Source organism: Pteropus medius, unplaced genomic scaffold (genome assembly GCF_902729225.1).
Source record: "Pteropus medius unplaced genomic scaffold, Ma_sr-lr_union100, whole genome shotgun sequence".
NCBI lineage: Eukaryota > Metazoa > Chordata > Mammalia > Chiroptera > Pteropodidae > Pteropus > Pteropus medius.
The window spans coordinates 1668101-1680931 of NW_024356335.1; the positions used below are offsets into that span (position 1 = coordinate 1668101).

The 12831-nt window shown below is 38.9% G+C and overlaps 1 protein-coding gene and 1 pseudogene across 3 annotated transcripts in view; both read right to left on the bottom strand.

Moving 5' to 3' along the window:
- GOLGA1 (golgin A1) overlaps positions 1–12831 on the bottom strand; it is a 36279-nt gene that overhangs the window by 16328 nt on the left and 7120 nt on the right. For all 3 annotated transcript variants that reach the window (XR_005652531.1, XM_039861697.1, XM_039861696.1), the window contains exons 5-11: positions 11356–11430; positions 10277–10374; positions 8946–8978; positions 6551–6679; positions 6067–6236; positions 5496–5607; positions 466–591 (exon numbers count right to left, since the gene is read on the bottom strand). Coding sequence is in view for 2 of the 3 variants with exons in the window: in XM_039861697.1 (XP_039717631.1) it covers positions 466–591; positions 5496–5607; positions 6067–6236; positions 6551–6679; positions 8946–8978; positions 10277–10374; positions 11356–11430 (743 nt within the window). In the remaining variant the exon portion in view is untranslated. The remainder of the gene's footprint in view (positions 1–465; positions 592–5495; positions 5608–6066; positions 6237–6550; positions 6680–8945; positions 8979–10276; positions 10375–11355; positions 11431–12831) is intronic.
- Positions 7960–8078, bottom strand: LOC120601810 (uncharacterized; annotated as a pseudogene).

Genomic DNA, 12831 nt, shown 5'->3' on the forward strand with positions numbered 1-12831 from the left:
GAAAGCAAGTTCACCTACTCCACTGGGCAAAAGGTCAGTGTGCTCAATAGCCTCCCTCAGCGAAGGAGTCTGCTTGCTGCCCAAGGCAATTCCTGCTGAAGCCAAAGGCAGATGGTAACTATTTTCCTTGGCCAAAGGAAAGTGCAAAAGGGAGGAGGCGAGCAGAGCAGTAAGGCAAGACAGGGCACGTGGATTCGATCACTAGGCAAGATTTACTGGTGTTCAGGATGCTTTTCATTCTCGTGTATCTCTGAACAAAGCTCTCCCTGTCCCTAAGGAACACATGTCACACAGGTGACATGAGGCTTTTTTGTTGAAAGCAAGACAATCAAAAGTGGGAGGGAGTGCTCCTCTCGCCAAGCAGTTTGCAGACCCTCCAGCTTTGAAACTCTAGGACTTTATGAAATCCCCTCTTCCACCAAAACTGCCTTCCCAACACTGACTGGCCCAAAGGGAGCTAGTCACCTCTTTCAGAAGTTCCTGCACATGTTCTTCTCCTGATAAGTTCTGCTCCAGTCTCCTCTCTAAGGATGTGACTTTCTCCTGTAAATGGGTGATGAGTTTTTCTTTCTCTTGAGTTTCGGCAGTGACCTGCAGGTGAAAGCAGAGATTACAATAACCTATAAGCCCTCTCTCCTCTCCTGTCTCCGCTAGGACCATCATGTTCCCATGAAACTCTGTTCTCAACTGCATCCTAGAAGAACATACAGCCAGGAAATCTTCCCAGAAAACAAGATCTAGAAGATACAAAATCAGAACCCAGCACCGCTGATGCATCCAGTTCATAACTTGTCCAGCAAGAGACAAGCGCTCGCCCCAAATTCAAGCAACTGACAATCTAGGAAGGAACCATGCCATCACCTCTGTGGAATCTAGCTAGGACAACGGGAAGATGTTCCTACTCTTTAAAATAAACAGACTGTATTGTGATGGCACGCTAGTTAAGGGCATGTTCCTCCTCCCGCTCCCATCAAGCATGTATGCAATCCTGTTAATCCAGAGCTCAACAGGACCCAGTCTTTGCCCTAGATGTCAGAATCCAGCAGAGGCGATCCCAAGCAAGAAGCTCCCAGCCAGCCCTACAACGACCTGCAGAACAATGCTCCTGGCAACGTGGGGCTGGGTGAAGCAGTCACGGTGAGGGTGTAGCTGCCTAAAGGCCAAAGAGAGAACGTCTAAAACGAACGATGATATGCACCCTGGCTCACAGCACAGGGACCACAAGAGAGCCGCTGTGCATCTCATACCTTAGTCTCAAACCAACAGCTGCTCATGTTTTTATTTCTGTCTATCTCTTTAGCTGTGATGGTAGTGGTGAGTAGGAACTGGATGAATGGGAACATAACACAAGGCAGAGAACACAGAATGGAGAGGGAGTTTGATGGGAAGGAAAAAAAAATTTTGGCCGTGTTGACCCATCTTTATTGGTCTTTTACTAATAATGTTAATAACAGTAATAATTATAACAGCATGGTGTAGCAGCAATAGCAGCTATTAGTCCGCGGAGTATATGCAAGTACTTCCCATTAACTCTAGTCCTTACAACCACCCTTCGTGTGTCCATTTCCAAGGAAACTGAAGCTTAGGGACTAGCCCAAAAGCACATACCTTAGAGACAGATTAAGGATTCAAAACCAGGTCTTTCAGATCCAAAGCCTGTACTCGTTCTACTACACATCAATCTGAACTTCAGAGATACAGGTGACCCTTTCCAGTGAAAACTGAAAGAACAAATAAGTCTTCTACAAGTCTTCTTCACCGTGTCAGGCAGAGTTAGGGACAGAAGGTCAGTTATCAATTTCCATTTGGTCTTCTTGTGTACCACATCCTACACTGAGCCTCCCTCTCTACTCTGGCTACTCGACTTCAGGCCCTTAGCACCTAATGTGCTACAACTAATATCACACTTAACCGTGAGGAAACTCAAAACTTTCCCACTAAGGTCAGGTACAAGGCAAGGATGGTCCCTCCCACCACTCCTTTCAAACATTGTACTAGAAGTCCTTGCTAGTGCAATAAGGCACGAAAAGGAAATAAAAGGAAAGCATAAAAACTGTCTTTGTTTGCAGATAACATGTAGAAAATCCAAATGAAATGACAAAAAAAAAACCTCTAAGACCTAATAAGCAATTATAGCAAGGTTGTAGGTTACAAGGTTAATATACAAAAGTCAACTGCTTTCCTATATACCAACACTGAACAAGTGTGACTTGAAATTAAGACCTAACCCACCATTACCAGTGATTTACATTTAGACCCACAAAAATAACATACTTAGGTGTAAATTTAACAAAATATGTTCAATATCCATGAGGAAAACTATAATACTTTAATATATGAAATTTTTTAAAAATGAAATAAATGGATAGGAAGACAATACTATCAAGATGTCAGTTCTTCTCAGAATCATTGATCTATAGATTCAATGTAATACTAATCAAAATCCCGGCAAGTTATTTATGGATATTGATAAACTGACTCTAAAGCTGATATGAAGAGGCACGCTGAATAACCAACATGATACTACAGGAGAAGAACAAAGTCGGAGGACTGATACTATCCAACTCCAAGACTTATTATAACACTACAGTCATCAAGACAACGTGGCACTGGAGGAAGAAAAGGCAAATAGATTAATTAACTGTACAGAGAGCCCCGAAACAGACCCCTTGTATACTGTCAACTAATCTTTGACAAAGGAGCAAAGGCAACATGATGGAGCAAAGACAGACTTCAACAAGTGGAGCTAAAATGACTAGACATCCACATGTAAAAAAAATTAATCTAGACACAGACCTTACACACCTCACAAAAATTAACTCAAAATGGACCACAGACCTAAATGTAAAACTCAAAACTATGAAATTCTGGACGTGGTTCCATAGTGTAGCAGTTAGCATGTCTGCTTTACACGCAGAAGGTCCTGGGTTTGTTAAAACTTCAACAATAAGAAAAAAAACCCTCAACAATAAGAAAACAACCCAACAGGATAAGGCAAAGAAAAGAAAGAAAAGAAAGAAAAGAAAAGAAAAGAAAAGAAAGGTATAATTGGAAAAAAAAAAAACCCAAAACTATCACCATTCACAAATATGATTACTATTAAAGAAACTCAGACTTCAAAAATTATTAAGCTTAGTAAGAGTTAATCAGTTATACAAAAAAAATCAACATGCAAAGATAATAGTATTTCTATGTGTCAGCAATAAATACAAAAATGATTTTTTAAATGACACAATTAAGACTTGGTATAAAAAAATAAAGCACCTAGGAATAAACTTAACAATAGATAACAAACTTTTATGGAGAAAATTATAGACCCTTATTGAGAGTCATTTAAAAAAAACAGCAATGCTGAGTACCTGGAGAGATAGAGACCATGTTTTTGGATACGAAGACCCACATCATGAAGTAATCAATGCTCCTCAAATTCAAGACTATTCAAGAAACTCCAAAAAAAGAACTAGGTGGGGAGCTCATCTTATCAGACAACAGGACTTACCCGAACACCACAGCTAGTAAGGCAGTAAGTACTGTGCGAATGCTGCACCGGCATACTTCCCAAAGCCCAGTAGTATATATAGAAAAGTGAATTGTGACAAAGCTGGCATTGCAGATCAATGAGAAAAGAACAGATTTTTCAATAAATGGTACCAAAACAATTTAAAAAATTGTTTTATGCGCTACCTCTCCAGTGCCTTGAATGTGCTAATCCTTTTACTGACCTCAGGTTTTCTGGTTCTTTCCTGCTTGAAATTCTCTCCCATCATCCCTTTCTTTCCAGCCTCGGCAGTTCAACTCAGCTCAGGAGTTACTGCCTCAAGAGAGGAGTCTGTCACTCCAAGGCTAGATGGGATCTGACGCCCTCTCAGGATCTCACAGCCTCCAGCGGTTTCCTTCACAGCACGCATAATGGTTTGTAATTACGTTTTCACATTGATTCAGGACTGACTTCTCCTCTAGACTACAAGTTGCACAACAGCGAGGGCGGTATTTGTTTTGCTCACCACGGTATTTCTAACACCCAGTACAGAGCCTGGCCCATGGGAAAGCCCAAACCATATTTTTAGAATGAATGAGGGGATTTAGTGTAACCAGAGTCTGGACAATTGGTTTTCCCAATTACAAAATGGATGGATGGTTCTAATTGATATCAAAGGGTCCCTCAAATCCCCAAATTTTGGGTCTGTTATCCCCTACAGCCCCACCCCCCAGATGCCTTCTCTCCATCCTGGTGTCCTACCTATCCTTGAAATTCCAGTTTCCCCAGGAAGAGTTCCCTGACTCCTGTGCTGGAAATGCACTCTCCCTATGGCATACCTTTAGAATCTGAAAAATCTATTTCACTTATTTGGGATTTGTTGAGTTGTAAATGTCTTTTTTTCCCTTGTGGTCACAGGAGATTTAAGTTCCATAATGAAACTGTAAGCCTCTGAAAGAAAGCACTGTATGTGGCTAGATTCTCAGGTCGAGCGCAGAGACCTTGTATCCCAGTCATTCATTTGTGTAAGATCTATCTACTGGGTGAGCCTTGCTGTGAGACAAAAAGCCCAGTATAACAAGCATGAATTCTGGAGTAAGATTTGGGTTAGAATCCAGCTCTGTCACTTACCGTGTAACAGTGAATGTTTAACTTTGAACAAGGTATATGACCTCTTAGTTTCCACTTAGGATTGGTAAATATGCTAATGCTTAACTGGAAGTGGTAATTAGATTTACGTTTATACAAATCTAACTGTGCTGTGATGATGCTCTAAGTCTCCCTTACACTTGACATTACTGGTTCTCAAGGGACGAGGGTAGCGTTCACGGTACCACCCACTAGGGGGTGTTTTGTCATAAGAGGGGAAGGGCTGGATTGTCAATGCCTGAAGGATACCAGCGGCATTTCCTGGCCCTGGGGCCAGGAAAGCAAAATGCCCTGCAATGCAAGTGTCAGTCACGCAATACAAATTGTTCTGCTCCAAATGATGATAAACATACCACTGAGAAACACTGGCCTACAGTCAATAATAATATTATTGTTCATCCTTATAGTCTCAGAACTTAGTACATGTCTAGAATAGGAGGGCAATAAACGTATGTTGGCCAAATGAAAAAACAAATTATAATGATATCATTTATGTGTTTTTTTTTTTTTTAAACAACTTGGGTTAGAGCCAAGTATGTCAAAGATACAACTTTGGCCATGTCAACCATAACTTATGTTTTCTTATGCTCAGGGTCCATCATGTAGTATTTTAAGACATACTTGAGTAGATCTAATGGTGTGCTTTGAGAATTCTTGTCAGGATAATAACGATCTCTCCTGTTCAGAAACTCTTATTTGGTTACTTCCATCTGAAATGCAGCCCAGCCAGACCAGGAACTAGGGCGACGTGGATGGCGTGAGAAACAAGTTTCATCGGCCATCCAGAGGTAGAAATTTCTGATAGAATTAGTGTTTACTCCATTCATGAAGCCTAGGAAGCCGGGTCCACTCCTAGCACTCTACTTACTTTTTGCAAATCATTGGAAAGCTGCTGAATGCATGCTTGGAGCTCTTGTTCCTTTTGCTCCAGGACTGTGATCTTATTTTCTGCACCCATTTTTGAAGTTGTCACGTGATCTCTTCATTGAAAGAAAGCAGACAATAAACAAATTTGGATATCTCATCTAAGACACTCTTCCACAGGAAAAATATAAATGTTTCTTTACACATCAGGGCTGCAAACATTAGCCATGAGAAAACTCCTTGGCTTTCTCTGAAGCAGAAGTCCGAAGAGAAAAAATTCCATCCAGGTTAAAGCGAGAAATCCTGATCTACCTTTGGTTACTCAATAGCACAGAAAGGAAAACATTGAATTGCTCGGCAGGGTTGGAGGGTTCCGAGTTTAGGCAGGTGAAGGGGAATGAGGGCTTGGAGGGTGGGGGGTCCTGAGCCCTAGGCAGGTAAGAACGAGCCCTGAAGCCTTTGTGAGAACTGGGATTGGAAAAGTGCTGCGGTGAGTCACGGGGAAAGGTGGGGCGGGCTATGGCCAGAGCTACACTAACACCACTTCCCACGGGCCCCACAGACCAAGCAAGAACCTCTGCTCTTCCAGCGTTGAGCAGTGTCTCTGCAGTTCTTCTAGCTTTTGGCTCAAGTCCGATGACAGCTGAGTGGAGGCCCTTAACTCCTCCTGGGTGTGACTAAGTTCTCTGGTCCGTGCCTCCAACTCTTGCTCCATTTTCCCCAGACTTTCTTCTTTTTTTAAGAGCTGTTACAAAGATAAAGTTTCGCTGAACCACTACTAAGAAATCTAATTTTTAAAAAAATCTGGACCCATAAGCCAAACTTTTATAACACTTTTTGTGAGCTTATATGCGGCCTTATATACCCAGTAGTTACAGAAAGAAGAATGAAATAGACTTCAAACAATATTTCCACTTTAATAAGTTGAAAAACACATAAATATGATTAATATCAAAGACTACTGGAATATGTTTCTCAGCACTTAGAGAGTGATAACTTATACAATCTAAGTAATGAATAATCTATTTAGCATTTAGCTCTTAAAACAAAAATGCGCACCATGTGCTTTACTTTACTTAGTTCCTGCTGTTGGAACTCTTCTAATTCATCCATTTCATCTCTCCTTTGGAAAAGATTCAAACTCTGGTTCTTCATTTCCTGTAACTGAGCTGTCAGAAAACTTTTCTCCTATTTGGAAGAAGAAGACATCAACTCAGGCAACTAAGACATTAGAAATCATATTATGTAAGCAGAAATCTTAATAAAGGAAAATCTTAAGGAAATCTCTTGTCGGTAGGCAATAATATATTAATAATATGAAGCTTTACAGTAATATGACCAATATGGCATTATCTACGAATTCTTTAAGTTAAAAATAAACGTGTTTTAAATGATAGTTGTGAATAAAGGGAATAAGAGCAACAATTACTTAACACTTTAAAGTCTTAAATTTGATTAGCAATGCCAGATATCCATTTTACATGTCTATTCTCAGTGAGACTCAACTGGAGTGAGACTGAATGCCCTTTAAAAATTCAATGCATTTAAGTAGAATTGATTTCAGTTAACGAGTTCAGTTAGCTAGTAAACAAAAATCAGACACGACTGGTATCATCAGGCTACAATTTACTAAATGATAGCTTTCCAAGATGGATTCTCTTAAGGACAAACTCTGCTGTTGTAGTTTCCAATTCTTGATTGAAAAAGTAATTAAAACAGTCTAAAAATAACATTGCCAAAAATCACAGTGGCTTCAAAGACCTACATAGGCATCTCATTACTTTTTCCCAGTCTAAAATTTTTCCCAACGCCTCCTCTGGTGGTGGGGAAAGAGAACAATCTCCTTAGTGAACTGAAGTTTTATTTAGTTCAGTACTATATGGATCCCCCTTTACCATAATTTTAAAAGATAAAAAAAAAAAGTCCAATGAGAATTTCAACTGCTGTAACCTTAAGAATTTCTTTTAAGATAAGAACACTTTAACATACCACCATATGTAAGAAGACCATCATCAGTATCACGGTTAGAGCTTTTTTTTCCCCCAGGCACACATTTCTTTGAGTGACAGCCTGATTTTTCTGTAATTTTTTAATATAAATGTTGCTGATTTAATAATCAGATTTCTATAGAACACATAAAGAAAACCTCTGGTTTAACTTGGTGTTTTATCTCAAGAATGGAGCAATAAAAAAACTCAGTTGTTTAATAAAATTAATCATAAATATATTTGGCAACTGAATATATCAATCTAAGAAATAATTTTTCTACCATGAAGAATAACTTAGGAGTACTCAATGAAAACAAGGAATGAATAAGGTAGTAGCATATAATTTGGGTAGTAGCATATAAATCAATAATTTGACTATTGATTATTTTATTTTGTTTTTTTAGGCGAGGCAACTGTTGGCTGACTTCACAGATTGCAAGGACCTTGTCAGCTTACATCCCTTATTTTTTTTATTTTTTATGCCTACAGCACCTGGTCTTCCTCGGTGGTCTCCCATCCAAGTACTAACCAGGCCCGACACTGCTTAGCTTCCGAGATCAGAAGGGATCGGGCTTGTTCAGGGTAGCATGGCCGTAGACTACTACTGATTATTTTAAATTAAAATGTTTTTCTAATTGTAGGCTTGAAATTTCATCTTTTGTTCATTTCTGGGAGCCAGAATACATTATGTTAGGCACCTACAATGTTAGATGAGCTATCGTGTTAGAACAATCAATTTTCCTCATCTGTGTCTGGCCAAGAGGTTCTCTTATCTGCTCAATGCCGAACCTGGAGAAATGCCCTTCTTCCTCAGGCCTCCTCAAAAAGTCCTCCTAATGTTACCAGAGTGTTAGTCAGGGCCCCCGCAGGAAACGGATGGCAGACTCAGATTAGATATTTTGAGACAAGTTTAAATAAAGAGACTTTTCAGAGCTGTAGGCAGGATAAGATAACCCAAAAGAGAATATGTACTAGTAATAGATGAGCATGAAGGGCCAAAGGGATGAAGAGGTTACATGAAACTCAGAGAGAGAAATGATGCTAAGAGGATAAACTGAAGGTCCAACTGAAGCTGTGGCCATCCGGATTCAACTAACCAGAAGGCGCCCACGTGGAGAAGGCTGAGGAATGAACATCCCCATCACTCTTCTTCCACACAGGATTCCTTTGGTGTTCCCCACTGGTGGAACCCAATCAGAAGCCAGAGGGCAACAGAGCCCCACTGACGTGGGTCCTATCAGCCTTCAGGTACACAGAGAAAGGTAAGAGAGGGGTGGAGAGTATATTGGGAGGGCACGCCCACCAAGAAAGAGGAAGACATGAGCTTTTCAAGTCAGTGTCTAATCACCCTGTTTCCAAGAGGTGGTACAGCAATCAGTCCACTGGGTGGTACTGGAAAAATCACTGTCCAAGCTCCATAGAAGAGGCCAACATTCATAAAGAGACAAAAATAAAGATGAACTAACCTTTTCAAGCTGATCCACTTTTTCTGACCATTCCTAAAACGAAACAACAAAAAAGTAGTTTCCAGGAAAGAGTATCAGTAATATCAAGATTTTCAGAAAACAAAACAGCCTACCCCCAAAAGCAACCCACCAAACAAAACAGCAAAACAAACAAACAAACAAACAAAAACCATGAAGTTGGCTTAATAGTAAGAAAGCTGAGAGTCCTAAAAGAAGAAAATGAATTTTTATTTTTTTATATAAAATTCTAGAACACAAATATAAGGCTGCAGATTTTTACTAAGTAGAGCACCCAAACAAAGCTGTATCTGTTGTTCTGATGCAGTTTAGCTTATTCCTGAGTGTTTTTCCATGATTACTATAATAATTTATTGAGGGTGGGTAGCTGGGATCAGCTGAATTGGTAACTCTTCAATTGATATTTAGAAATTAATTTACTGAAGGGGAGGGTCTTCAGCAGCCCCTAAAAATTATTTTCCTTGATTTTACCAATATGTTTTATGCCATCTGATGTAAGTTAAAGGAAAAGGGATTATGTCCCTTATTCACAAATCACAGAACGGGGAAAAATATCCACTGGTACAAAAGACCATATCCCAAGTGCCTACAATTAGAATCCACCTTCTTCCTTTATATACACTCATATCATAGTTATCCACTAAGTAGTGATGAATGATGTTTTTTTCTGGCCAGTAAATGTCCTAGGTGACATATACATATTTTAAAACCAACCAACCAATCACTCCATCTACTGTTGGTAAATAATAAATTTTCTTAAATGCAACAAAATAAATTGATCCTGTCTTAATAAATCAGGATTATCATTATAATACCTTGATGTTTATCTTGTAATAGCCAGTAATACCATCTTTCAATGGATGGTTCAAATTAAATTATAGGAGTTCCCTTCTGTCTAGCTAGCTGGACTTGAAATTTGTGATCAGGTTTTTTTAAGAACTATGTACATCAAGTATGATGTCTAGTTTGACAGCATCTTCTGCTCTATAGAAGGCAAGTGTTTTGGGTCTAGGCTTAGAGACAGGTTTTTAGAGGACAGAGACCCTTTTCCTTATCTTGGGGCTCGCCAGATTATAAACACACTATTTCCCTTCTCCAGCTACACAATTATACAACGATACTCACATTCTGGATGTATTTTATGATTATAATTGTAAAGCTTCTTGATAATTTTCCAACCAGAGGCCAGGTGAAATCTTAAAGAACTTACATAGCATTCCTTTTCTCTTAGGTTATAAATATTTTCTACCAGGTTTATGTCATCATTTCTGAAATCTTTCCACTTGTCTTGGGCAGTGTCACATATAAAATACCTGGTCCTTTCTGGCTAATGCCAAAGCCAGTCCTTCTGCCATTTTGGCTCTGTTGGCTTGGAATGTCTCATTCTGCTCTTGAAATTTCCGCATGGAAGCTGTTAACAAAGAGGCTCTATTTGAGATATGGAAATATTTCAGAAACAGCATGACAGACAGCTCACATGATTACTTTACAACTGTCATTTAACAAAAAAGGCCAAGTCACATATGTGAATTATGATACAGGGAAAAACCTGATCCATCTCAACCTCCTCAGAATCTTTTGGGTTTAGTAAAAAACCATAGTTTTTTGTTTGTTTGTTTCCTGTTGTTTTTGTTTTTTGTACTTGTCAAATATATACATTTAGGAAAATGCCAAAAGGTAACTTTAAATGGTACAATGGTAGAATACTGAGTTAGGTAAGTTGCCAGAAAACAACAATGCTGTTGCTAAGTGATGGCTACTATCACTTTATCAGAATTAAAAACAAAAACAAAAATCAAAACAAAGCAACACAAAAAACCCTTTCTTTCATTTTGTTTTCCTTTAAACACATTTGAATATATATTATATCAACAGAAAATAACTTTCTATTTCTGTTAGCATCTTTCTTGAATTGAACCCAAAGGAAAACATATGATTTAGGGTAGACTAAACAAAATGTATGTTCTATTGTTGGAGGAATGACGACAGTTAGAGATTTCCTCCAATTACTGAACATAGCAGCAATGGAGCTGTGGCTAGAGCCAAAGTCTCCTAATCTAGGTCCAAAGGCCGGGCACTAGGTTCTACTAAAATCTAAGGGCAACCAATAAACTGGTCAACTGGAGAGAGACAAGCTGATACACATAGTGGCCTTCTCCTAAGAAGCAAGCCCATAAGGCAACACAAAGACTATTATATACCAAATAGTATGCTATTACATACCAAACAAATGTTATGTCGACCTGATTAAGAAATACTGTATAATGCTCACAAAATAAAAATTTGAGCTATGATGGACAAACTTAACCATAAACTACTGTTTCATTTCAAAAAACTAAACTCTAAAAAGATTGGGGGGAAAAAAACAGCCAAAAAAAAAAAAAATACGTACAATCCTGGTGTTTTTCTAATGCAATTTCAAGCTTCTCTTTTATCTTCTGCAAGTTTCGGACCTGTTCAGCATAGTCTTGGGTGAGGAGGGTGACGCACATACCAGGAATGGACAAACATCAGGAAAGGAAGTTAATTAAACAAAAAAATGAGTGAAAATGATGATGACTTTCTCAGCCTGAAAACCATTCCTGTTAAGGAAAGCTAGGCAGACAGCTTCCATTAACAATGAACAACACAGGCAAACAGGTATAGTACAAACCATCCACGGTGTAAATGGTGACTACAAACAGGCAGATTTGTTCAGCCTTGATAAGGAACAAGAACTGGGCCTGGTCTGGTTATCAGAAGTGCCCTGCTATGAAAACCAGTATTATCTTATTACTTAATTTCAAATCTCGGTTTTCACTTTCCCTTCCAGTCTGGGCAGGATAGATCAAAGGGAACTCACTAAATAGCCCCCTTACAATCCATACCACTAGTAACAGTGGTTAGGACAACTGCAAACACCCTACCACAGTACTGCCTTTATAGTGAAAGTTCTTTATGCTCTAGAAAAGTTAGCTTCCTTTCTACGTGGGAACAGAGCTGCCTATGCCACTTGAAAGGTGAAAGTCAGAATTAATTCCCCGGGTGTCAAAGAATACAGTATGGTATAGTGGAAAAGTAGACAAGCTTTAGTATAAATCCCAACTCTTTGTCAGTCCTTACGCAAATTATTGATACTAAGTATTAGTTTCTTCATTTATCAAATGGTATTAATTGTACCAACCTCAAAAGGTGTATTAGATAATAAACTAAGTGTTTTATATGCCTTAAGCACCTGGCACACAATGTTCAATAAAAGGTAGCTACTATTGTTGTTATTATTCACACTAAGCCTGTAGGAAAATACCCAAGATATAACTGGGCTTAACGAATGTCAGTTCTCTTTCTTGTTCCTTCTTCTCTACCTTAAGTCAAGCCTAAACTATCCTTCCTTCTGTATTAGACAGGGTACAGATTATTTTATAGTTTTCTCCACAGCATTAAACAAATGTGAAGTTATACCACCTGTTACTGACAATATTCACAGTACAGGTAACAGGATGGTAACTGCATTTAAAGCAGATGGTAATTAAGAACGTGGACTCCAGCATCAAGCAAATCTGGATTGGATTCCAGCTACTACCTGTGTGACCTTAACCTTGCTAAGCCTAAGAAGGCTACAGTGAGGACAAAATGAGATAACACACTAACCAGTAGCCATGAGCTACACTAGGGACCTTTGATAACTGCACCAATACAGATATTTCACATACAATTTGGTGAATTTTGTAGTCTACTGCTTTCACTCCAATAAAATGGGCATAAAGCCAAGGGACAAAACATAGAAGGCACTGACCACTTCACAGGATGAAGCTTTTTAAATGTATCCACTGGCAGAAACCAAAATAAGAACTCACAACTCTATCACAAATATGCCCTGCTCAGGCAA